General features: G+C 47.9%; 1 protein-coding gene across 3 annotated transcripts in view; it reads left to right on the top strand.

The window, feature by feature from the left end:
* Positions 1 to 25,114, top strand: part of DLG5 (discs large MAGUK scaffold protein 5) — a 128,753-nt gene that overhangs the window by 64,980 nt on the left and 38,659 nt on the right. For all 3 annotated transcript variants that reach the window (XM_014837034.3, XM_014837051.3, XM_044761744.2), the window contains 4 exons: positions 8,702 to 8,961; positions 10,150 to 10,462; positions 14,511 to 14,695; positions 16,335 to 16,460. In XM_014837034.3, the coding sequence (XP_014692520.2) occupies positions 8,702 to 8,961; positions 10,150 to 10,462; positions 14,511 to 14,695; positions 16,335 to 16,460 (884 nt within the window). The remainder of the gene's footprint in view (positions 1 to 8,701; positions 8,962 to 10,149; positions 10,463 to 14,510; positions 14,696 to 16,334; positions 16,461 to 25,114) is intronic.

Genomic DNA, 25,114 nt, shown 5'->3' with positions numbered 1-25,114 from the left:
GGGGTGGGTGGTGCTCTGGGGGTGTTGCTTTGGGACGAAATGAGACACCAAGGAGAAAGTGTTGTATGGTTGTATGGTTAGTACCATGTTGAACGCATTGAATTCCCCCTGCAGAGATCCTTCCTCCTGCATGTCCACAGAGCTTCCTAGAGCAAACAGTTAGGACTGAGGGTTTTCAGTTTTTTTAAAGGCAAACCATTTTTACCCCAAAAGAAACCCCTTGGAAGAATCCAGAGTGTGAGGCAGCTAAGGATGAGCTGCTGTGGTGAGGCGGGGCGCGTGGGGCTGCCCAAGAGGCAGGGGCAGCCACAGCTGTCTGTTTGCCCCACTTCTCTGCATGGGGCTGTGAGTGGTGGCTGCCCCCATCTGAGGGCAGGTACCCCTTCCCATTGTTACCTTCACCCCACTTTGTTTCCTTGCTCTTTTGTTTGCTGACGCTTTTTTCACCCTGGTTTAAACTTGGCGTAGTTAACCTTTTACCTTGGGGTTTAGTTTAGATTTTATTTTTCTTTGAGCATTTCATAATTTCAAATGTGCTTGTGGTTCCATCTTAGTGTAAGGGAAGTTCCACAGCCTTGCTAGAAAGGGGCAGAATGGGGCTTTCTAGGTGGAGCAGAGGTGGTCTCTCTGGTTGTCCTGGAGGTTGAAGGGTCCTGTATATAAAGCAGTGGCACTGTGTGCCGGCATGTGTGAAGTGCTCCATACCTGATTGTTGTCATTATTGTCTTTATTCTAGTCCTATCAAGGCTGAATTAAAGTCTGATTAGACTTTAATTAGAGTAGACACAGCCCTCACACTCTGCTGGTGGGAGTGTAAATGGTACAGTCAGTTTGGAAAACAGTCTGGCAGTTTCTCAAATTGTTAAACATTGGACCAGATGACCCAGCAAAAACTCCTAGGTTTATACCCAAGAGAATTGAAAAGATTTATCCACACAAAAACTTGTCATGTGAATGTTCGTAGCGGCATTATTCATAACAGCCAAAAAGTGGAAATAACCTAAATGTCCATCAACTGATGAATGGATATGTAAAATGTGGTATGTTCTATACAATGGAATATTGCTCAGTGTGAAAAGGAATGAAGTACTGATACCTGCTACAATGAGGATGAAACTTGAAAACATTATGCTAAATGAAAGAAGCCAGACGCAAAAGACCTCATATTATATAATTCCATTTATATGAAATGTCCAGAACAGGAAAATCTGTAGAGGCAGAAAGTAGATGAGTGGTTGCCTGGAGCAGGGGGATGGAAGGTTGGAGAGTGATGCTCATGGGTCCTAGTTTTTTTGTGGTGATGAAAATATTGTGGAATTAAATAGTCGTAGTTGTTGCACAGTCTGTGGATTCACAGCCTTGAGAATATGACAAAAAACACTGAATTCTGCTCTGTGAAGGTTGAATTTATGGTATGTGAATTATATCTCAAAAAAAAGACTCTGGTTATCACCTTGTCATAAAAAAAAATTCTTCCCTCTTGAGGCATGAAGTTCATTGCCTCCCATTCTCTGACTTCCCTTAGAACTTTCACAGCTTTTACAAACATCCAGACTGAAGTTATCCCCTCCCACCCCCTTTTCTCGTTCTCTCCACAAATGACATGGGAAGCTGTCCCCCACACCCCACCATCACATTCCTTGTCTCCTTTCTTTTCCTACAGCTGTGACCCTTTGAGGGGGTAGTTTATTACAGTGGCCAGTGAGTTTCCCCAATTCTGTGCAGCTGGACTGATGCCCCTTAGCGAGTGTTATTACCTTGGGACTCCCCCAGGAGAGGAGGCCCGGCTGCTGCGGAGTTGGGGGTGAGTGGGTGAAGGGTGCATCTCTGAGCTGCCAGGGCTACCTGCTTTCCTGGGCTGGGGACTTCTCGCCTTCCCCAGATCTAGGGTAGGTGGCTGGGCTGTGGACAGCCTCAGTCTTGGGTAGGCCAGCAGTAGAGGAAGCAGGGGAGCCGGGGGTGGCCGCAGGTTTCCTCCCCACAGGGCCTGAGGGCAAAGGTTGGCCTCCTTGGACAAGGCCGGTTTTGTTGCCTGGTTCCTCCCACGCCTTGTTAACTGAAGAGGCCCTCACAGGGTAAATGGTGCTGTTTGACTTGAGTGTTTGCTTGAGGGATTTGTGGGGCTCCCCAGCCCTCTGCATGATTTATCTCTGAGGAAATGAGGCAGCCCTGGGTGGGAGGGGGGCCCAGGCCTGGGCCCTCTCGCCTGGAGAGCAGCACATAGGTGCTTTGCATGCATCTGTGTGTGGGGAGGGTTGCAGCATGGTGGTTCCGTCTCCAGGGTACCTCAGTTGGAAGGCACCATCTGGATTTTTCTGGGTTGCATCAGAAATGCCCAGGAGATCCTGGGCAGAGATTGTCAAGCCTTGGTTGGGGGAGCCACGTAGAGGATAATTTTGCATCTTCTTTCTTTACTACAATAATGCATATTCTTTGGTGAAAAAAGAAAAAACTTTCAAACAACATGGAGGTACCCACCCCCACTTCAGCCCAGTGTCACTCCCTGGAGATGACTGACCCCTCTGACCCACTTGGGATATACCCTTGTAGACGTGTGTTTAATGTCAGACTCAACACACACAGTTGTGTTTTATTTTCTGCCACCTGCCTTTCTTTTTTTTACCCTATATCGTGAGTCTCCTTATATTTTCTGTACATTTGGAACATCCAACAAGATATTTCTTGGTTTAGCTGTCAGTTAATTTATTCACTCCATTCTGTGTGTGTTGGGAATCTTGGTTGTCTGCCCGTTTTCCTATTACAGATAGGTTTTGGTGGGTATACTTACATATGTCCTTATGTTCCGTTGTGGAGGTTTTTCAAAGTTTGATTCTTAGAGGTACATTTGCCAGGTTCAAAGCGATGCTTTTCTTTTTCTATAGGTTCTGCCAATTTATTTGGGAAACTTATAAGGCCCCAGGAGACTTCTCTCTCCTCCTTCTGGCCCTGTCCCCTGTCTTTAAATATACTTTTTTCTTTGGTGATTCATGAAAGTTGACTTCTTTTTCCAGGTGTCTCAGGAAAGGGGTTTCTCAGTCGTGGAAGGGCATGCCCCCGGAGGAGCCCAGAGAGGAGGAGTGTTTCTGGCTGGTGTGGACTAGAGATGAGGGCAGCTTTCTTGTCAGCCTCCCTGCGGGACGCAGCTCAGGCCCTTTGGGGATGGGACCAGACCCTGGCTCTGTGCCTCCTCTGGGCCAGTTCCGCCCCCTCCTGATGGGCCGGAGGGGAGTCATCTCTAAAGACTGCAGCCTGCCTGAGCCGAGAAGTTGACTGCCTTTCTCGTTTTAGAATTATGGGCCAAATTTAAATATTCTCTTTCTCACTTGGACTTCCACTAGCCTTAGCTGGGAAGCTAAACATTTGACTGTGTGTGTGTAACTACCTGCTAAGCACATAATCTTCTAATGATATAAACAAAATATTCTAGACTAAAAGATAGGATAGTTTTTCAAATTCTCTGGACTTATCTCTAGAGGGTTAAACTTCCCACATTTCTTCAGAGGCTTTTGATTACATTAGCACAAACATGATTGTTCTACAAGCACAGCCCTGTTTGTAGAGAAAAGCTGAGAAGTGTTGGGGGCCTCCGAGCCTCTTTGGCTATCTGGACCCTGTGCTGTAGGAAAGGATTGTTCTGTGTGACTCTAGGGCCGAATGAAAAGGAGAGGTTGGAAGTTGAGGAGCTCATAATAAGCAAGAGCTTCTTGTGCAGAGTTTCACCTGTGGAATGGGCGGAGTCATGGCCCAAACAGCAGAGGGTGTCAGCCTGATCTCCCCAGCTCCCTTCTGACCAGGATCCCGTCATGCTATCAGAGCTGGATTGAACATCAGAAGGGATCCTTGGGTCTGCCCTGGGATTTTCCCTGACCAGCCCCATCTCACCGGGAACTCGTGACCCACCCTGGCAGCTGGTCACTCTGCCCTGAATTGTCCCTGGGTTGTCACGCAGGTGCTAACCCAAGCTCCCACGGTTAGGGCATTTTGGGGACTATTCTCAATGAAAAAGACCAAGCCATGGTGTAAACTCAAGATTCTGTTGTGGGCTGGTGAACACGGCTCTGCTGGGCCAGCAAGGGACCAGGATGACCAGAACTAGGTCTTTGTTTGCATCATTTTAAGGCCGCCTTTAAAATTTGTTTCTTGATGAAACTTAGAAGGCACGACAATAGTAGAGCACTTTTGGTTGGTCTACTCAGGGTTGCCACCTTGTGGGAAACTCAGGGAATGGCAGCAGTGCTTTTGTTCTGCAATAACCGCTCGAGTCATTTGCAGACACTGTGGTTCTCACCTGGCTTAGGGGATGTTTAGAGAGGAAAACATTTGAGGTGAGGTGAATCCGTGCCCATCTTCCTCTACTTTATATATGGCATACCGCCACAGCATGGCTTGACAAGCAGTGTGTAGGTCCGCATCTGGGATCTGAATTGGCCAACCCTGGGCTCCTGAAGTGGAACGTGCAAACTTAACCACTGCGCCACTGGGCCGGCCTCAAGATGATTTGTAGTTGGAGTATCTGAGGTACTGCCCACAAATCAGGGCAATCCAGTGTAGAAGCTGGAATTTTTCCAGATGTAAGTGGAAGGCACTGGTTGACCCAGGTCCAGAGAGCTCTCCATTGGCTCTGTGTCCTGGGTATGTGCGGGCACATGTTCCTTCCCAGCTCTCAGTGCTGGGCGCGGCATCAGTGGTGTCCTTGGTGTCCTCAGCCCCACTGAATGCATCTGGACAAATTCAGGCGTCCTCACTCTGTCCTGCACTCAGGAACCCAACTCTCTTTTGTCTGGTGACTTACAGAAAAGAACAGTGTTGTATCTCTGTCTCACACCATACACAGAAATATATTCCAAGTCATTCAAATATTTAAATGTGAAAAGTAAAACGAACACTTTTTAGAAAAGATAATAGGAGACTATTTTCATGATCTCAGAGTAGGAAGAAAAGAACTTCTTAAATAAAACAACCAAAGCCCAAGCCATAAAAGAAATGATTGATAGATTTTACTGTATTAAATTGTGAAACTTCAGTTTAACAAAAGACACTGCAAGAAAATTTAAAAGCCATATATTGGGAGAAGATATTTGTAATAAATATGACTAGGAAAGGATTAGCACCTGGAATTTAAAAATAAATCCTACAGGAAGAAAGGAAGAGAGAGAGAACAGCAGGAGGGGAAGGAGGCAGGGAGGGGTGGGGAAGTGAAAGCTGTGGACAGGAGATTCATAGAAGAGAAAGTGTCTGTAGTCAGTAAACATAAGGAGAGTTGCTCCATTTTTCTAGTAATCGGGAATGCAAGTTAAAAAGACCTTATTTTTGGTCCATGCGATTGGTAATACTTTAAAACAATCTGACCATTTCACAGTAACCAAGAATAGAAACAACAGGAATGTCCTTCAGTGAATGAATGGACACACACAATTGTGGAACATACATACAGTGGGATATTTTCACCCTTCAAAAGGAAGGAAATCTTATCGCATACTGCAAAGTAGATGAACCTTGAGGACATTATACTAAATGAAATGTCAGTCACAAAAAGATAAATACCATATGATTCCATTTATGTGAGGTGCTTAGAGTAGTCAGATTGATAGAAACGGAAAGTAGAAGGGTGGTAGGGCCAGCCCTGTGGCCGAGTGGTTAAGTTCGTGTGCTCCGCTTTGGCGGCCCAGGGTTTCGCCGGTTCGAGTTCTGGGCACCGACATGGCACTGCTCATCGGGCCATGCCGGGGCGGCATCCCACATGCTACAACTAGAAGGACCTACAACTAAAAATACACAACTATGTACCAGGGGGCTTTGGGGAAAAAAAGGAAAAATAAAATATTTTTAAGAAAAGAAAAGAAAGTAGAAGGGTGGTGCCAGGGGTTGGGGGGAGGAGGAATGGGGAGTTGTTAATGGGTAGAGTTTCAGTTTTGTAAGATGAAAAAGTTCTGGAGATTGGTTGCACAACAGTGTGAATATATGTAACACTACTGAAACATACGTTTAGATATTTTAAAAATGGTTAAGACGGTTTTATGTTATGTGTATTTCACCACAATTCAAAATTAAAAGAATTATCGGACTGTGTGAGATCTTGGTGAGGATCGTTGATGACAGTAACTCTCAGAACTCCTGCCCACAGCTGGTGGGATATGAGTCAGTACGGCCACTTTGGAGAGCAATTTGATATTGTCCAGTACGTGTGAAAAAGTCCTTATCCTGCCACTTAGCTGCTCTGCTTCTTGGTGTCCCCCTAGAGAAGACTCTCCCAGGTGTGGGAGAGGACAGGTGTACAGCAGAAACATGGAGACAGTGTAAACGTCCATCCGCTGGAAAAAGGAGGTGGTGTGACGTGTTCACACAGTGACATACTGCCTGCATCGCTTGACCAAACCTCAGAAGCAGCATTGAAGAGAAAGAAGTGCATGTAGTGTGAGGCCTTTAGAGACTTTCATTAAATACATAGATAGTGTAAATAAAATGTTATGCACGCAGATGGTCAGCAGCAAATTTAGGGAAGAGATTAATTCTGGGGGGGAGGAGAGGCCTATTGGATAAGAGAAGGGTATTTGGGGGGCTTTAGAAACACCTGTAATGTTTTATTTCTTTGAAAAGCAATTTGAGACATGTGACAAGATACCAAGATTAGAGCTAAGTGGTGGGTACTTAAAATTTTGTTACATTATTTGCTATGCTTTTCTGTATGTTTGAAGATATTCCTTTTAAAAGAACAAAGACTTTAAATGACAGAGTAGGGCTCAGTCGGTGGTTTTCTCCGGTTTCTCAGTGTGCAGTCATGATCTGCAGCAGTGAGGCATTTTTACAAAACAGTGAAGATTTTAATTGCCCGAGGAACCTATACTGTTTCTTAAAATGTTTTGTATTTTGGTGTCCTTGTTAAGATTTCCTTTGAAGGAAAGAGTTTTGCTTTAAAAAAAAGAGAAAGAAAGAAAAAAAGAAAAAGGAGGAAGACTGAAAGCCCTGAGGAAGCTGATTTCTGAGACGCTCCTGCAGCCTGCAGCCGTAGGAGCTGGTGCTTAGCTCTTAGATGAGCCACTCACTTTCCTTGTTTCCGTGAATCTGATTTTTTAATTAGCTCTTCTTTGGCTTTTCCCGTTAATTGTGTTTATTGATGGCTAACCCTCCCTCTGAAGGGAATATGCAGCAGCCCTGGGTTCTGGTTCTCTAGGCTGAAAAGATCTGATAACTCAGGTCTCTGCTGAACAAGCCAGGTGATTCCTGGACTGTGGGAGCTGGAACGGCTAAGCAAGCTTTTCTGGTTCAGTCCTGTTATTGAGGAATAAGGAAACTGAAACCCAGAGATGTGGACTGACCCTCCCAAAGGCTCAGATCCCCTGAGGTGCTCAGCAGACGTCAGCAGGCCCCTGACAGCCTCTTAACTTGTTGTTTACTCTCTGGAGCAGCACCCCAGAGCGCTTAGTTCCTGTAATTCAGAGTTGAACGCTTCCTTGCTTAGAACCCTCCTACGGCTCCCATTTCAGGAGGCGTGCTTCACCGCGAGCCTTGAAGCTATGCTTCCTTTTGACCCCCCTCCTCCATATTCACTGGGCTCCGGTGGCTCTGCCCTGCCCTTCTCTTTGTGCCTGGAATATGGCTGGGGATTCCTACCCTGGGACCTTTGCACTTGTTCTCCCCTCTGCTGCGTGTGCTCTGGGCTGCTGCTCTTCATTTGCATCCAAGCTTAGAAGTCACCTTCTCAGAGAACCTCCTTAGGTGTTAGCCTCTCTCACGGCCTTCTACTCTGCTGCTCATTATCCTGCTTTATTTTTTAATTTCTTGATAGCCCTTATTATGCTCTGAAGTTATTTTATTTGATCTATCTACCTCTCTCCCTCCCTACCTATCTCTGTCTGTCTATGTAAGTTGTATCCTTCCATTAGGATAAAAGGTCTTTGTGTGTCCTGTCCAGCATCACCAGCATCTAGAGCTGTACTGGACATAGTAGGGACTTGTGTTGGAGGTCCTCGACACCACCCCCAGGTTCGGGGATTTGTTAGGAGGACTCACAAAGTTCAGCATATGATCATATTCATGGCTAAAATTTGTTTCAGTGAAGGGACACAAAGTGAAATCAGCAAAGGGAAGAGGTGTGTGGGGTGAAGTCCAGAGGAGACCAGGTGTACGTTTCCAGATGTCCTCCCCTATGGAGTCACATAAGACGCTTAGTTCCCCAGCACTGAATCATGACAACATGCTTGAAGTGTCATTGCCAGGGAAGCCCTTGAGATACTTCCTGCCCAGGGTTTTTGCTGGGGGCTGGCCACGTAGGCTCCCTCTGCCTAGCGTGTACTGAAATGTCAGACCCCCAGAAGAAAGCAGGTACTCAGCCTAAGCCACACTGTCCAGGTCAGGCCCTGGGAAGCCCTCTTATCCCTGTGGGGAAGTTTTCTATCAGTGTGTGCAACTGTTTGTCATTCAGGTTCCCAGACGCCAGCCAAGGGTCAGCTTGCAAACAGGCCCTTCTAAGGATAGAAGTCTCAGGTCTGTTTGGCAACTCTTCTGCACACTACTTAAGAAATATCTGTGAATGAATGAATGGACCAAGTGTGTCTGCAGGGCCTGTGGAATCAGCCTGAGACTCCCGAAGGCCAGAGGGTGTGGCCTCCCCTCCCTTACCAACAATAGCACCTCCAGACAGATGGAGGTGAGAGTGATGAGTCTCTCCTTCCCTTGGTAAGTGTGACCCTCTGGTCCCCAGGTGTTGAAGCACAATGGGTCATCAGAAATTCTCAACAAGCTGTACGACACCGCCATGGACAAACTGGAGGTGGTCAAGAAGGACTATGATGCCCTTCGGAAGAGGTACAGTGAGAAAGTCGCCATCCACAACTCAGACTTGAGCCGCCTGGAACAGTTGGAGGAAGAGAACCAGCGCCTGCTGAAGCAGACGGAAATGCTGACCCAACAGAGGGACACAGCCATCCAGCTGCAGCACCAATGTGCTCTCTCCTTGCGGAGGTAGGAGCTGAGGCTGCAGTGGGAGGGAGCAGAGCCAGCCTGTCTCCGGCTCCATAATCACCAGAGGGCCAAATGGGTCTTCTCTGCCCTGGGGCCACTCTCCATTGTGGGCTTGTGGGTATCTAGAAGCCTCCCAGCCGTTTGGTGGGGGTGGCGTGGGTAGAAACAGCACAAGTAATTTTGCTTTTTCAGTCAGAAAATACTTATCTCTAGCAAACGTTTTCTTGACACTCAATGTGTCTTGGGAATTGTGCTTTCTCCATCTGCACAGCTCTGGTGTGTTCTCACAGACTCTGTTTCCTAGGTCTCCCCACAAGCCTTTCCTCTCTTTGTTAGTCACTTGTCCTAGGCATTGTTTCTTCTAAAGTTTCATTTTTTATTAAGGTATGTAATTTGTAGGGTGTGACCCCTGCCCTCAAATAGTGTTTTATAAAGTACATTCCTGCAAAACACCAGTTCTGGAGCACTCATCGGTTTCATATGAAAAGTGTTTTCTGGATATACAAAGGTTTGGGAACTGCCAGGGTGCACACAGACAGGTGTCTGCCCTGTGAGACTTTTCAGAACCTTCACTCAGACACCGTGCCCCAGACTCTCCAAGAGGGTGGCACAGCATGCAGTGTGTCCCGAACCTCAGTCATCTGAGAACACCATCTTAAGGGAGCTCTGTGCAGGATAGACGTTCTCGGGAACACCCTCTCAGAGGTGCTGCTCGAGAGCTGCAGGCTCTAATGTGCAGGGTTGCCTGTGTGGAAGGTGCCTCCTGGCCTGGAGGGAGCTGTGTGCTCTCGCCCTAACCTGGTGGCTTTGGGCAAGTCGCCTATGTCTCAAAGCCTTGTCACCTCTATCTGTAAAGGAGGTGGTTGGACTAAATGACCGTTAAGGCTACTTTTGTCTCTCATATGCTGTGATTCTAACATCGTTTTGTTTTTATTTTTTTGAATAATGTGGCTTGACTGTGGAAGAAATACGCTGTTATTTCTAGTAGAGCAGAGGGCATGAAGTCCTCAGTTCAACTCTGGAAAGGCTGAGTAAAATTCCAGGTCCGGGGAACTGGTACTCCGTGACTTTTCTCTCGGGAGTGCAGAGAATGACCTCACTTGAAACTTCATGCTTGACTGTCCAGCACAGTGGAGCTGACCGGGCAGGTCCCCACCTCCCTGTGTCCCGGCTGCCTTTCTCCCCCAGGTTCGAGGCAATACACCATGAGCTGAACAAGGCCACGGCCCAGAACAAAGACCTGCAGTGGGAGATGGAGCTGCTGCAGTCAGAGCTGACGGAGCTGAGGACCACACAGGTGAAGACTGCAAAGGAGTCAGAGAAGTACAAGGAGGAGCGGGACGCGGTGTACAGCGAGTACAAGCTCATCATGAGCGAGCGCGACCAAGTCATCTCTGAGTTAGACAAGCTGCAGACCGAGGTGGAGCTGGCCGAATCCAAGCTCAAGAGCAGCACGTCTGAGAAGGCGGCGGCCAGCGAGGAGATGGAGGTGTTGCGACAGGTAGGCAGCTGGGCAGCCGGCCTCCCAGCTCTGGGAAAGCCGCGAGGGGGGAAGGGCTGCAGAGCCCTTGGTGTCCAAAACAGCAGTGTCCTTCTGAGTCGGAGCAAAGAGCTTCTCATCTTATGCCTGCTTGCTGACTGGGTCATCAGCCACTGCCCAGGTAACTGCTAAGCTCACGCTCAGTGCCCAGCTGTAGTCTGGGCTACAGGGGACGCAAGGGGAGGTCCAGCTGTGGTCCTGAGCATCCAGAGCTTACAGTGTAGGAAGAAAGTCAGATGAGACGCACAGACGTGTGTGCTCCATGCACAATGTCACACTCACACCTGTAGTTCAGTAATTGTAGGTCAGTCTTGTGCTGAAGGTCAGTGGGTGTCTCAAGAACTTGCTCATTAAGAAGCAAGACCCCAAGACCAAGTTCCCACAGCCATAGGCACCTTTGGCCTTCTAGTCTGGAGGAGCACCCTCAGGGGTTCTTTTCTCTCAACATCTGAGGAGTCTACTTTTTAAAGGGGCAGTCAGGCCCCTACTGGGAAGATGGTAAACGAGTCTGAGCCTGAGGCCATGCTAAAGCCTTGTTCCCTGGGGTCATGTCTCCAAGGTCAGGAGGCACTGGAAATGGGCTTGGCTCCTTGGATTCTCTGCATCTGTCCTACCTCAGCCTCATGGCTGACACATCTCAACCCCAAGTCCAGGTGTGCCTTGGATGGGCCCGTGGACTCCCCCTATTTGGGATTCCCTTCCATCCTGTTGGCTGGTGTTGTGGCTCTCTTTAGGCTATGAACTTGATCAGAATAGACTTTTTTTCCCATTGACTTAGTTCTCTGTTCATGCCTCTCCATTCTGCTTTTCTGTGCAGGTCAGTGAGAGTGCAGGCATTAACATTGGTCTGTGAGAAGCGAAAAGCAAGGTATTAAAGGTCGGGCAAATTGGCAAGGGATGGTGAGTGTTGAACTGTTGTAGCCAGAGCCCTCTGGACTGAGCATGAGGCAGGGCTGATGCCCAAGGGGGAGGCAGGGCCTGTGAGCCTTTCTGCAGACTGTGGTGCCTCCTTATGCCCAGGCAGTGCTAAGTGCTGGCAGTGCAAGGGACACGGCCCCTGGTCTCAGAACTGTCTCCATTCTGCTCAGCTGAGGGAGGGGTTCTTTTTCTTTCTCACGAGCTGTGCCTTACCTACGCTCTCTTCCCTTCTCTGTGTACCTCCCTCTTGGTGCCCCTTCTCCTCTCTCACTGTCGTCCTCTCTTTCTACTCTCTTCTCCAGAGTGGATTGTAACAAAGAGAGGGCGGTCAGGGGACCTATCAGGGTCTTTGCCTTACTCTGGAGACCAGGTCAGCTCAGCTCTCTCTCCTGCCTCCCGCCTCCCAGAGTGGGCGTGTCCACGGGAGCTTCCCTCCCAAGGGCCACTGTCCCAGCCTCTGGTGTCGCCTGACTGGGTCTGGTAAAGGCTCACTGCCTTCAGGAGGATGGAGGAACTGCCTGGGGCAGCTGATCTCTGTCACTGGGATGCTGTGGGCCCTGCTGCCTGTAACAGAGCAGCTTCCAGATAACAAGTCGCTTCCCAGGACAGGCCCCTCTACTCGAGTCCGTGTCCCATAGAAAGCGCAGCTCGGTCACTCCTGCTGGCAGTGGCTTCCCGTGTCCCTACCTTCCTGCTGCCCCTGAGTGCACTTGCATCTCCGACTTCAGTCCTGCTTGAGGAGCTGAGCTTGGCACTGGTGGACAGAGAGTCAACACGTGTGAGAGGAGGAAGTGCTATAGGGAACAGTGTGACAGAAGACAAGGCAGAGGACCAGGGTAGCATTTCAAGAACTTAGAGGCTGGGAGATGTTGTCCGAATGGAAGAGACAGGTGTCCCTGGGTCCCTGGCGTGGGCTTTACCCCTGCAGGGGGCTGAGTTGCAGCCCATAGGCCTTTCTTGTTGGCCTCAGGCCTGGGCTGGGCAAGTGTCTCTTGAAAACCAGCCCATGTCTTCCTGAGCCTGGCCCCAAGATCACCCAGAGTGGGCAGATCTTGGTGCTTTTGCAGACTAAGGGCTGATGTTTGGGGACAGTACAGTATAGAGTAAGGAGCAGTGGAGTGAGAGTCTGAAGACCTGGGATCTGGGTTCAGCTCTCCCCAGTGGGTGGGACCTGGGGTAGTCACTTCCTAGACTCTGCGGTTCCTCAGAGTAAATCGGGAGGCCCCAGCTCCCAAATTCTACCACCCCGTTTAAGATACCTCATTCCTACTGTTCTCTCCCAATAAAACTAAGTATGTACTTCTTGTGTTTCTCATAAAGAAACAGTGTTTTGGGGGTGGATTCATCTTGGAGACCAGCAATGATGGGGGCCCAGTGGGAAGGAAGGAGAGATGGGGGAGAGGGGAGAGCTGCCTGATTCCTCAGCGCTGGCCTCTCGTGGTGTCTCCATCTGTGGCCCTCAGCTTCAGATGATTATCCAGAGCAAGATGGAAAACCTTTCAGTGAAACCGTATGTTAACACATTTTGAATATAAAACTGTATTAATGTACAACACCAAGTAAAATGTAAAAAAGTTATTGTTAAACCTATTACTTATAATAAATTATTGACAGAATTAATAAAAATCATTTTTAAAAAATAGCAAACTAAACAAACATTCAAGACTGCATAAAAGCAGGAAAAAAATCAAAACAAATAATTTGAATCGATTGGGAAATGTGAGGTCTGAGCAGAGTGTGCCACTGTGTCACTCTTGAGTTAGGTGTATTTTTTGTTCCGGTTTTTTTTCAACTCTTTCTGACTCTATATTTGAGAGGTGAAGGGTAATTGTAAGCTGACTCCACGTATTTTCCTCTGCATCCCTCGTCCTTGTCTCTGGTCTCTCGGTTGATCCACTAAGGTCTTTTTGAGTGTGTTTAGCAGGGGTGGCTTCTCTGACTCTGTGGAGTGAGCTGTGGAGTCCGTGGAAGCATTCTTGGTGTGTTTGTCTTCCTTATTCTTAATCACTCAGAGGGAGAGATACCCGGTCCAGAGACAGCAGTATCTGTTCCTCTCATGTCTTGTTTGGATTTTGCTTCTTGAGAAAGCCTTTGAGTTAGAGTAGGAGTGACTCTTGCAGTAGACACTCACGATGTCATTTGTCGTTTTCCCCGTGTTCTCTAAGGAGTATAGAGGCACAGAGGGAGCTTTCTGAGTGCTTTTAAGAGTTTGATTTGAAATTTTAATGGAGCATGTGGTGCTTTGGGGAGTTGTCAAGGTGCAGATGCTTCGGATTTCAGCTTTTTAGATGAACTGAGATACACAGGATGTCCCCAGAAAAATACGGGTGTATTTTCAGATTTAAAAGTAACTTGGAGCTGGCCCCGCGGCCAAGTGGTTAAGTTTGTGTGTTCTGCTTCGGCGGCCCAGGGTTTCACCGGTTTGGATCCTGGGCGCAGACATGGCACCGCTTATCAAGCTGTGCTGAGGCAGCATTTCACAGGCCACAACTAGAAGGACCCACAACTAAAAATATACAACTATGTATGCTTTGGGGAGCAAAAGGAAAAAAATAAAATCTTTAAAAAAAATACTTTTTTTTTTATACTCCGTATGCCAGGTTATAAAAACCAGCATTGCCGACACAGAGGGTTGGGAATTATCATGAGCAGTGTCTGTACCCTTCACTGCAGTTGGACTCCCCTCACTACATTTTGTCATGAGAGCTCTTTCAACAGACACGGTGGGCTCTCTGTAAGATATCAACCACTTCACTGGCAGGGCAGATCCTGCAACAAGCACTCCAGCGCAGACATTCTGCCGGGGCCACTGACACCATGGCTGGGATTCTGGCCCAGGCTCCGTGGGACAATTAGAGTTTGGACTGGACCCTAGCCTGGTGTTACCAGGAGTCTGAGCATAGCCGTGAGGCGTGTAGTCGTAGGGGTGGGGAGTGCAGGGGTCTGCTGGGATGGGCTCTGGCTGGGATCCCAGTGTTTCCCTCCACCCAACTCCCAAGGGCTCAGCCCCGGCCCTTGCACTGGTGGGAGGGCACTTCCAGCCAAGGAGGCCCAGAAACCTCCCCTTCTGCGTGCCCCTCACCCACACCAGATCAAAGACACGGTGACAATGGACGCTGGGAGAGCCAACAAGGAGGCTGAAATCCTTCGAAAGCAGTGCAAGGCTCTGTGCCAGGAGCTGAAGGAAGCCCTCCAGGAGGCGGACGTGGCCAAGTGCCGGCGGGACTGGGCCTTCCAGGAACGGGACAAGATCGTGGCAGAGCGGGACAGCATCCGGTACGGGGTGCTCTGGCTCAGGTCTTTCCATGAAGCGCTGAGTCTGTGGGGAGGGTCAGAATCATTGCTACATGTCCAGGTAAGGTGGGAGTGACCTAGGTGCCTCCCAACTCACCCTAGGTGATGCCCCAGCCTTGTCTCATAGCGTTAGAATTTTCCATTGTGTCTCTTCCCAATTCACTGCACCTGGATATCCAAGCATGCTCTGTGCCCACGTGAGAGCCCATGAGGTACAACAAGGGCAGGCTTTTTTCTTGAGGGGCTTGTGATGAAACCAACACATCAGATGTGCATACTGTCAGCCAATATTCATTGGGTGCCTACTATGTACCAGAACCTTAGGTCCCTTTAGCAAGGAGACCCTGGGAGAGAAACAGCCTCCCAGGCTGCCAGGCAGGTTGATGTCTGTGAGGAGCTGGTGCTGTGGGGGCCGCAGGCAGCTTCATTGGGCAGGGCAGTGGGGAAGGGGGATGCGTGGATGGTGAATTCCAGGGCCAGGGTCAGAGCTGTGATGGGGACATGCATGGCACTAGGGAGGATGGGTAGGGAGGTCTCCCCTAAAGGCATAGTATTCAGGGTAGAACTTAAGCATGAGTGGGATTTTTCCAGGTGGAGAAAGGGGGCAGGAGTTGCAGCCTGAGGGAACATCATGAGGAAAGGTGTGTGGTGTGCTCAGGGAAGGGCGCAGACATGGAGTGGCCGGAGCAGGTCGTGCATTTAGGGAGTCATGGGAGAGGCGGCTGACAGGGTTCTGGAGGGCAGGTTGTAAAGGCTTCGAAAGGGAAGCCCAGGAGCATAGACTTGATCCTTGGCTGGGCTGGAGCCAGGAGAGGCTGTGGTGGTGGTGGTGAGTAAGGACTTGGTCGTTGAGAGTTTCTGAAAGATTCCTTGTGGCCTTTGGAAGGAAAGACTGATGTCCTCTTGGGCTGGTCAGGAGATGAGGGTTCAGGGTGGTGGGGGATTTGGGATCATGGAGAGGTAGGGACCAGCTCTCGGGGACCAGCGAGTGACAGGATGCAATTCTAGAGGTGACACAGAGCACAGACTCCGCTGCTGCCAGGTCACCTATCCCCACCTCCTCTCTGAATGCTGCAGTGGTCCTGGGGTCCCAGAAGCCACATATCCTTTAGTAGAGAGTTGTCAAGCCTGCACTTTGCACCTGCACAGAGCTCAGGGCTGCAGAGATGCATGAGGCATGATGCTTGTTGGAGTGGGGGCTCAGTCTAGTTGTGGGATAGGCGATAGCCCTCGAAAGGTCCATGTGTGGGTAGTTACAAGGCATGTGGCGGATGCGCAGGGGCCTGCCAGGTGGGCTGGGAGTGGGAGGGTGGTCATTAACCCTAGGCATATTGAGGGTGAAGCAGTGGGACAAGCATTGGACATTTGGAAGCTGATGCTTCTTGCCTGGTAACTGTGGGGGTGTCTCTTCTCCCAGGTCCTCAGTGTCCCCTCTGACCCTCAGTGGGGTTGGCCTGGGTGGTCTCATCTCTAGACTCTAAAGCACTCCTTCTGTGCATGTGGGGATGAGGCAGGCACCTGGGGTGTTTGGGAATTGGGGCTGCAGGACTGTCCACTGCAGGCTGTAAGTCCTCTGTCACCTGTCCCTCTCAGTGACCTTGTCTTCTGCCCCCTCTGCCAGGACCCTCTGTGACAACCTGAGGCGGGAGCGGGACCGGGCAGTGAGCGAGCTGGCTGAGGCCCTGCGCAGCCTGGATGACACTCGGAAACAGAAGAATGATGTCAGCCGGGAGCTGAAGGAGCTGAAGTACGCTGGTGGGGGTGCGGGTGGCCCCTGCCTGTGGTGAGCCCTGGGAGTGGTCCCCCCTGCCCCCAGGGCAAGGCAGTACCACGTCCAGGCCTGCCTGTCGGTCCCTTCACTCTGCCTGACTTTCTCATTCAGTAGAATGGGTCCAAATGCTGCCTCCATGCTGAGAGTTAATTAGAAATTCTTGGGTCTGGCCCTGTGGCCTAGTGGTAGAGTTCGATGCATTCAGCTTCAGTGGCCTGGGTTTGCCGGTTTGGATGCTGGGCATGGACCTCGGCGGCGGCCACACTGTAGTTGTGACCCACATAGAAAATAGAGGAAGGTTGGTAACAGATGTTAGCTCATGGTGAATCTTCCTCACCAAAAAAACGAAAAGAAATTCTTAGACCAGCACAGAAGGGGCAGCAGCCCTTTGCTGAGCACATGAAGGTGGGTAGGCACCGTGTGCGAAAGCACATGGGAAGGAAGGTTCTGCTCTCAGGCGGTCCCTTTGGGCACAGGCAAGCAGGTGTTGCCCATTCTTTCCCTCCTCCCTCATTCATTCACCAACTCAACAAGGATTTACTGAGTGTCTGCTGTGTATGGGCCAGGCCCATGGTAGGCACCGGGGAAACAGCTGAACAAGTTGCCCTGTGGGGCTCACAGCACATAGGAGGAGACAGACCAAAGGCAGGTCCATCAGAGAGACAAGTGTGTCAGTAAACAAAGTGATGGCAGACTGATGCCGCGTTTTGAAGGCAGTTGTGACTACCCCTCGGCAGACCTCTCGGCCTGTGTTATCTGGATGTCCATTTGGAGGAGACTGGTTGGGGTGTCAGACAACCTCCGTCGGTTACAGCCCTGCTCCCAGGGGTGTCATTTCAGATTTGGTGATCCTAAGCATTGGATTGAAAATACAAAGGTCAAAGTTTAAAAAGAGAAATTGGCAGAGCCAGACAGCCATCTCTGCAGTCCAGAACCAGACCCTAGTTGAGAAATAGTGGCTCCCTGTCCATCCTTGAAACTTCATAAGCTGTTGGAGTGGTGAAGGGTCAGTGAGAGGCTCGTGAGTCTGCAAGCCTTGCACACTCGAGCAACACCTTTCAGAAGGGAATGATAGCTTCCCCTTCCTCCCCATTCAGTAACATCTCCTAACATAAAACAAATAGCTTCATTTATTAAATAGAACCCCAGAACCTCTGGGGCTTGAATGCTGTAAGGAAGCTCTCAGGGTTTAAGAGGCAAAGTGATGGACTCTCTCCCGGGACCCACCTTGGGTCTTGCAAGTGATGGAATCAAACTGAGGCAAAGCCCGGGCCCTTGGAGTCTTGAGCTTGGGAGGAGGGTTTGCATTTTAATTGAGCTGGAGTTGCCTGGAACTTCTAAGAAAGTCGAGTTCCGTTTGTTTGTTCATTCAGCATATTTGAATTTGCACCTCCTCTCTGCTGAATTCTCCAACCAGCTGGATGCTGATGAGGGAGTCGGTGTTGCTGCCCAGGAAGCCCCCAGTGTGCAGAAGCAGCACACATGCCCTGGTGGGTGAGAGAGGAGAGGAGCACAGCAAGCATTAGGCACAGAGCTTCAGGCTGCACAGGGGTGGGCTGGGGCTGGGGGCTGGGGCCCAGGAGGAGGCTTTGGAGCTCTGCCTCGGAGGCTGGGTAGCATTCTAGAGCCGGCCAGTGAGAGCACAGCCCAGACACAGGCACGGACCTGGGAGTGTGTCTACTTGAGCAGGATGCAAAGTAGGTCACGAGTGTGCCAGGAGCCCAAGGGCAGCACTGATGAATTGGAAAGGTCATCTGGGCCCAGGTTTTAGGGAGAAGGTTTATATGCAAGTCACTGCAGATAGTACAAGGTTTCTGAGTCTTTTTCCACCCTCTTAACTCGGTCTTTCTGAGAGCTTAAGTTTTTAATTTTGTTTGTCTAATTTATTGATTTTTATTTTTTTATTTTTTTAATTTATTTTTTTATTAAGGTTATAAAAGTTAACATCCTTGTGAAATTACAGTTGTACATCATTATTAGTCATGTTGTAGGTACACCACTTCACCCCTAGTGCCCTCCCCCCACCCCCCTTTCCCCTGACAACCACCGATCAGTTCTCTTTGTCCCTACGTTAACTACCACCTATAAGTGGAGTCCTACCAAGTTCGTCTTTCTCTGTCTGGCTTATTTCACTCAACATAATACTCTCAAGGTCTATCCATGTTGTTGTGAATGGGACAACTTTGTCCTTTGTTATGGCTGAGTAGTATTCCATTGTGTATATATATATATATATATATACCACAACTTCTTTATCCAATCATCAGTTGCTGGGCACTTAGGTTGGTTCCATGACTTGGCTATTGTGAATAATGCTGCAATGAAGATGGGGGTGCATAGAGCTTCTGAAATTGCTGATTTCACGTTCTTAGGATAGATACCCAGTAGTGGGATGGCTGGGTCATAAAGTGTTTCTATTCTTAACTTTTTGAGGAATCTCCATACTGTTTTCCATAGTGGCTGCACCAGTTTGCATTCCAACCAACAGTGTATGAGGGTTCCCTTTTCTCCACAGCCTCTCCAACATTTGTCACTCTTGGTTTTGGATATTTTTGCTATTCTAACAGGTGTAAGGTGATATCTTAGTGTAGTTTTGATTTGCATTTCCCTGATGATTAGTGATGATGAGCACCTTTTCATGTGTCTATTGGCCATCTGTATATCTTCTTTGGAGACATGTCTGTTCATGTCCCCTGCCCATTTTGTAATTGGGCTATTTGATGTTTTATTGTTGAGTTGTGTGAGTTCTTTGCATATTATAGAGATTAACCCTTTGTCGGATAAATAACTTTTGAATATTTTTTCCCAATTAGTGGGCTGTTTTTTTTGTTTCAATCCTGTTTTCCCTTGCCTTGAAGAAGCTCTTTAGCCTGATGAAGTCCCATTTGTTTATTCTTTCTATTGTTTGCCTCATGTGAGGGGTTATGGTGTCCGAAAAAATTCTTTTGAAGCTGATGTCAAAGAGTGTGCTGCCGATATTCTCTGCTAGAAGACTTATTGTTTCAGGCCTAATCTTTAGGTCTTTGATCCATTTTGAGTTTATTTTAGTAAATGGTGAAAAAGAATGGTTGATTTTCATTCTTTTACATGTGGCTGTCCAGTTTTCCCAGCACCATTTGTTGAAGAGACTTTCTTTCCTCCATTGTAGGCCCTCAGCTCCTTTGTCAAAGATTAGCTGTCCATAGATGTGTGGTTTTATTTCTGGGCTTTCAATTCTGTTCCATTGATCTGTGGGTCTGTTTTTGTACCAGTACCATGCTGTTTTGATTAGTGTGGCTTTGTAGTATGTTTTGAAGTCAGGGGTTGTGATGCCTCCAGCTTTGTTCTTCTTTCTCAGGATTGCTTTAGCAATTCGGGGTCTTTTGTTGCCCCATATGAATTTTTGGATTCTTTGTTCGATTTCTGTAGAGAATGACATTGGAATTCTGATTGGGATAGCGTTGAATCTGTAGATTGCTTTAGGTAGTATGGACATTTTAACTATGTTTATTCTTCCAATCCATGTACATGGAATGTCTTTCCATCTCTTTATGTCGTCGTCGATTTCTTTCAAGAAGGTCTTGTAGTTTTCGTTGTATAGATCTTTCACTTCCTTGGTTAAATTTATCCCAAGGTATTTTATTCTTTTTGTTGCAGTCGTGAATGGGATTGAGTTCTTGAGATCTTTTTCTGTTAGTTCATTGTTAGCATATAGAAATGCTACTGATTTATGTATGTTGATTTTATACCCTGCAACTTTGCTGTAGTTGTTGATTGTTTCTAATAGTTTTTGTATGGATTCTTTGGGGTTTTCTATATATAAGATCATGTCGTCTGCAAACAGCGAGAGTTTTACTTCTTCGTTGCCTATTTGGATTCCTTTTATTTCTTTTTCCTGCCTAATAGCTCTGGCCAACACCTCCAGTACTATGTTGAATAGGAGTGGTGAAAGTGGGCACCCTTGTCTTGTTCCTGTTCTGAGAGGGATGTGTTTCAATTTTTGTCCATTGAGTATGATGTTGGCTGTGGGTTTGTCATATATGGCCTTTATTATGTTGAGGTACTTTCCTTCTACACCTATTTTATTGGGGGTTTTTATCATAAATGGATGTTGGATCTTGTCAAATGCTTTCTCTGCATCTATTGAGATGATCATGTGGCTTTTGTTTCTCATATTGTTAATGTAGTGAATCATGTTGATTGACTTGTGGATGTTGAACCATCCCTGTGTCCCTGGTATAAATCCCGCTTGATCATGGTGTATAATCTTTTTGATATATTGCTGTATTCGGTTTGCCAAAATTTTGAGGATTTTTGCATCTATATTCATCAGTGATATTGGCCTGTAGTTTTCCTTCTTTGTGTTGTCCTTGTCAGGTTTGGGGATCAGGGTGATGTTGGCTTCATAGACTGTATTAGGGAGTGCTCCAGCTTCCTCTATTTTCTGGAACAGTTTGCGAAGGATAGGTATTAAATCTTCTTTGAATGTTTGGTAGAATTCTCCAGAGAAGCCGTCTGGTCCTGGACTCTTATTTTTGGGGAGGTTTTTGATTACTGTTTCTATTTCTTTACATGTGATTGGTCTATTCAGATTCTCTATTTCTTCCTGATTCAGTTTGGGTAGGTTGTATGAGTCTAGGAATTTATCCATTTCTTCTAGGTTGTTCAATTTGTTGGCATATAGTTTTTCATAGTATTCTCTTATGATCCTTTGTATTTCTTCAGTATCTGTTGTGATTTCTCCTCTCTCGTTTCTAATTTTATTTATTTGAGTCTTCCCTCTTTTTTTCTTAGTGAGTCTGGCTAAGGGTTTGTCGATTTTGTTAATTTTTTCGAAGAACCAACTCTTTGTTTCATTGATCCTTTCTGCTGTCTTTTTTGTTTCAATATCATTTATTTCTGCTCTACTTCTTATTTCCCTCCTTCTACTGACTTTGGGCTTTGTTTGTTCTTCTTTTTCTAATTCCGTTAGGTGTCGTTTGAGGTTGTTTATGTAAGATTTTTCTTGCTTATTGAGGTGAGGCTGTATTGCAATGAATTTTCCTCTTAGGACTGCCTTTGCTGTGTCTCAAATAATTTGGTATGGTGTGTTTTCATTTTCGTTTGTCTCCTGGTAATATTTGATTTCTTCTTTAATTTCTTCAATAATCCATTGTTTGTTCAGTAGCATGTTGTTTAGTCTCCACATTTTTGGCCCTTTCCCAGCTTTATTCTTGTAGTTGATTTCTAGTTTCATAGCATTGTGATCAGAAAAGATGCTTGATATTATTTCAACCCTCTTGAACTTATTGATGCTTGCTTTGTTTCCCAAGATATGGTCTATCCTTGAGAATGTTCCATGCGCGCTTGAGAAGAATGTGTAACCTGCTGTTTTTGGATGAAGTGTCCTATATATATCTATTAGGTCCATCTAGTCTAATTTTTCATTTAATTCTATAATTTCCTTGTTGATTTTCTGTCTGGATGATCTGTCCATTGGTGTTAATGGGGTGTTGAGGTCCCCTACTATTATTGTATTACTGTTGATGTCTCCTTTTAGTTTTGTTAAGAGTTTCTTCACCAATTTTGGTGCTCCTGTGTTAGGTGCATATATATTTATGACTGTTATGTCATCTTGGTGGAGCACCCCTTTTATCATTATGTACTGCCCCTCTTTGTCTTTCGTTACCTGTTTTGCTTTGAAGTCTACTTTGTCTGATATAAGTATGGCAACACCTGCTTTCTTTTGTTCATTATTGGCTTGGAGTATTGTCTTCCACCCCTTCACTCTGAGTCTGTGTTTATCTTTGGGGCTGAGGTGTGTTTCCTGGAGGCAGCATATTGTTGGATCTTGTTGTTTGATCCATCGTGCCACTCTGTGCCTTTTGATTGGAGAGTTCAATCCATTCACATTTAGTGTGATTATTGAAATGTGGGGGCCTACTGTTGCAATTTTATCACTTGCTTTCCAGTTCTTTTGCATTTTGTCCTGATGGAGAGCTGTTACTTTGTATTATTCCTTCTGCTTATCTCCTTTGTTCTGGATTTTGTAACCCCTTTCCTTTTTTTGACTTTTCAGGAATGAGTTTCTTCCTGAGCAATTCTTGAAGAGGAGGTTTTGTGGTGATGAACTCCCTTAACTTTTGTTTATCTGGGAAAGTTTTTATTTCTCCATCGTATTTGAAGGATATTTTTGCTGGGTAGAGTATTCTTGGCTGCAAGTTTTTATCCTTCAGAGTTTTGAATATTTCATTCCAATCTCTTCTAGACTGTAAGGTCTCTCCTGAGAAATCTGCTGATAGCCTTATGGGGTTTCCTTTGTAAGTTATTTTCTTCTGCCCGGCTGCCCTTAGTATTTTCTCTTTGTCATTGACTTTTGCTAGTTTCACTACTATATGTCTTGGGGTTGGTCTTATTGCGTTAATAAAGCTTGGAGATCTATTGGCTTCTGTGACATGAAGTTCCATCTCTCTTCCCAAGTTTGGAAAGTTCCCAGCTATTATTTCTTTGAACAGGCCTTCTGCCCCCTTCTCCTTCTCTTCTCCCTCTTGTATACCTATAATCCTTATGTTGCATCTCCTAATTGAGTCGGATAATTCTCGGAGAGTTTCTTCATTTCTTTTTAGTCTTAATTCTCTCTCCTCCTCTGCCTGCAGCATTTCTATATTCCTATCCTCCAAATTGCTAATTCTGTCCTCCATATTATCGACCCTACTGTTCAGAGAGTCCAGATTTTTCTTAATCTCCTCCATTGTGTTCTTCATCTCCAGTATTTCTAATTGGTTCTTCTTTATGGTGTCAAGCTCTTTTGTGACATAGCTCCTGAACTCGTTGAGTTGTCTATCTGAATTCTCTTTTAGGTTGTTGAGTGTTTTCATAATGGCAGTTTTGAAATCATCGTCATTTAGGTTGTAGATTTCATTGTCTTTGGGATTGTTTTCTGGATGCTTATCATTTTCTTTCTGTTCTGGAGATTTAATATATTTTTTCATACTGCTTGATGGTGTGGGTTTGTGCCTTCGCATAGAGATAGAGTTTAGTCGCTGCTTCCACTTGTTGCGACTGGTGTGTGTGGGGGGGCAGCTGTTTAGACTGCCCCAACCAGGACCCCTGTCAGCTGTTACTGACTGGGTCTGGACCCCTCCTCGTAGTCACAGTGGTCCTGTGGGGTCCCTTGTCAATTGTGGGGGCAATCGCAAGGGGGCCTCAGGCTGCTAGTGCCTACTGCTGCAGCCCACCTAGACGTGCTCCCTCCTTGTGGTCTGCAGCAGTGTTGTGGGCTTTCCCATCAACCAGGAGCAGGATCACCTATAATCTCTGATTTGTCCCTAACAGAGCCCACCAGATCACACTTGTCCACTATAAGTCCCAGCAGAGCTATGGGTATCTTCTGCAATCTGTCATTAGCTCTCTTAGCTGTGCTGCTTTCGCCCCAGGGCCTTCCTGCCTCGTGATTGCCAGTCAGGACCTCTCCACTAGTGCTGTGCAGAGGCTTTCACTGAGGCTGCTGTAAGAACCTGGAGTTCCCCCATGGGCTACGTAATCGTTTCACTGGAGCTCTACTCTGCCCCACTTTACTCTCATGGGATCTCTGGGAGCCCCTTGCCTAATCTGGGACACGGCCAGAGTCCTTAGGCCTGGCGGTGGCTTGTAAGCTGCTGCCTTCTGGGGAATTCTGCTCTAGGGAGCTTCCTGGGGTTCTGAATGCTGTGTGGGGCCTCCCTGCCAATGGCAAGCAGAGGCCCTCCCTGCTGGGGGGGTGTGGGATCCTGGAGCAACCCCCCGGGCCACAGAGCCGGGTGTTGGAGCTCCACCCAGTCCCCAGGCGCGTCCACGGGAAGTCCAGGCACCCCCTGTACTGACCCATGTGCAGGAGACCATGAGCCCAGCAGCAGCTTGCAGCCTGGAGCCGCCCCGGGGGATCCGCCCACCAGGAGCTTTCCTTTTTCCTGGATTCTGGGCGTGGCCTCTCTGCTGATGGCGAGCAGAGGCTTTCCCTGCTGGGGAGATGTGGGACCCCGGAGCCTTCCCCCGCGCCACAGACCCAGGCACTGGAGCTCCAAACATGTCCCCAAGCACATCTAGAGGAAGTCAGGGTGCCCCCTGCACTGAGCTCTGTGCCAGGGCCTGTGAGCCCAGCGGCAGCTTGCAGTCTGGAGCCGCCCCAGGGGATCTGCCCACTGGGAGCCTCCCTTTTTCCTGGCTTCTGGGCGTGGCCTCCCTGCTAATGGCAAGCAGAGGCTTTCCCTGCCGGGAAAGTGTGGGACCCTGAAGCCTTCCCCCGCGCTGCAGAGCCAGGCGCTGGAGCTCCAAACGTGTCCCCAAGCACTTCTACGGGAAGTTAGGGTGCCCCCTGTACTGAGCCGTGCGCCAGAGACCGTGAGCTCAGTGGCAGCTTGCGGTCTGGTGCCGTGCCGGGCCTGCCAGGAGCTTCTCTTTGTTCTGGTTTCTGGGCGGGGCCTCCCTGCTAATGGCGAGCAGAAGCCTTCCCTGCCGGTGGGTGCAGGACCCTGGGGAATTCCCCCTGGGCCTAGGTGCGATCGCGGGGGGCTTGGGTAGTGGTGTTGTCCCCTGTTTCCACCGTCGCTCCGCTGGTGAGTGCACACTCCTGTCCTTGGTGTCTGGCGATGCTATGGTGGAGTCCGTTGGAAGAGAGCCTCCTGCAGGAACTA

This window comes from Equus asinus, chromosome 2, assembly GCF_041296235.1.
Source record: "Equus asinus isolate D_3611 breed Donkey chromosome 2, EquAss-T2T_v2, whole genome shotgun sequence".
Classification (NCBI taxonomy): Eukaryota; Metazoa; Chordata; class Mammalia; order Perissodactyla; family Equidae; genus Equus; species Equus asinus.
This window is presented reverse-complemented; position numbering and strand designations above follow the sequence as displayed.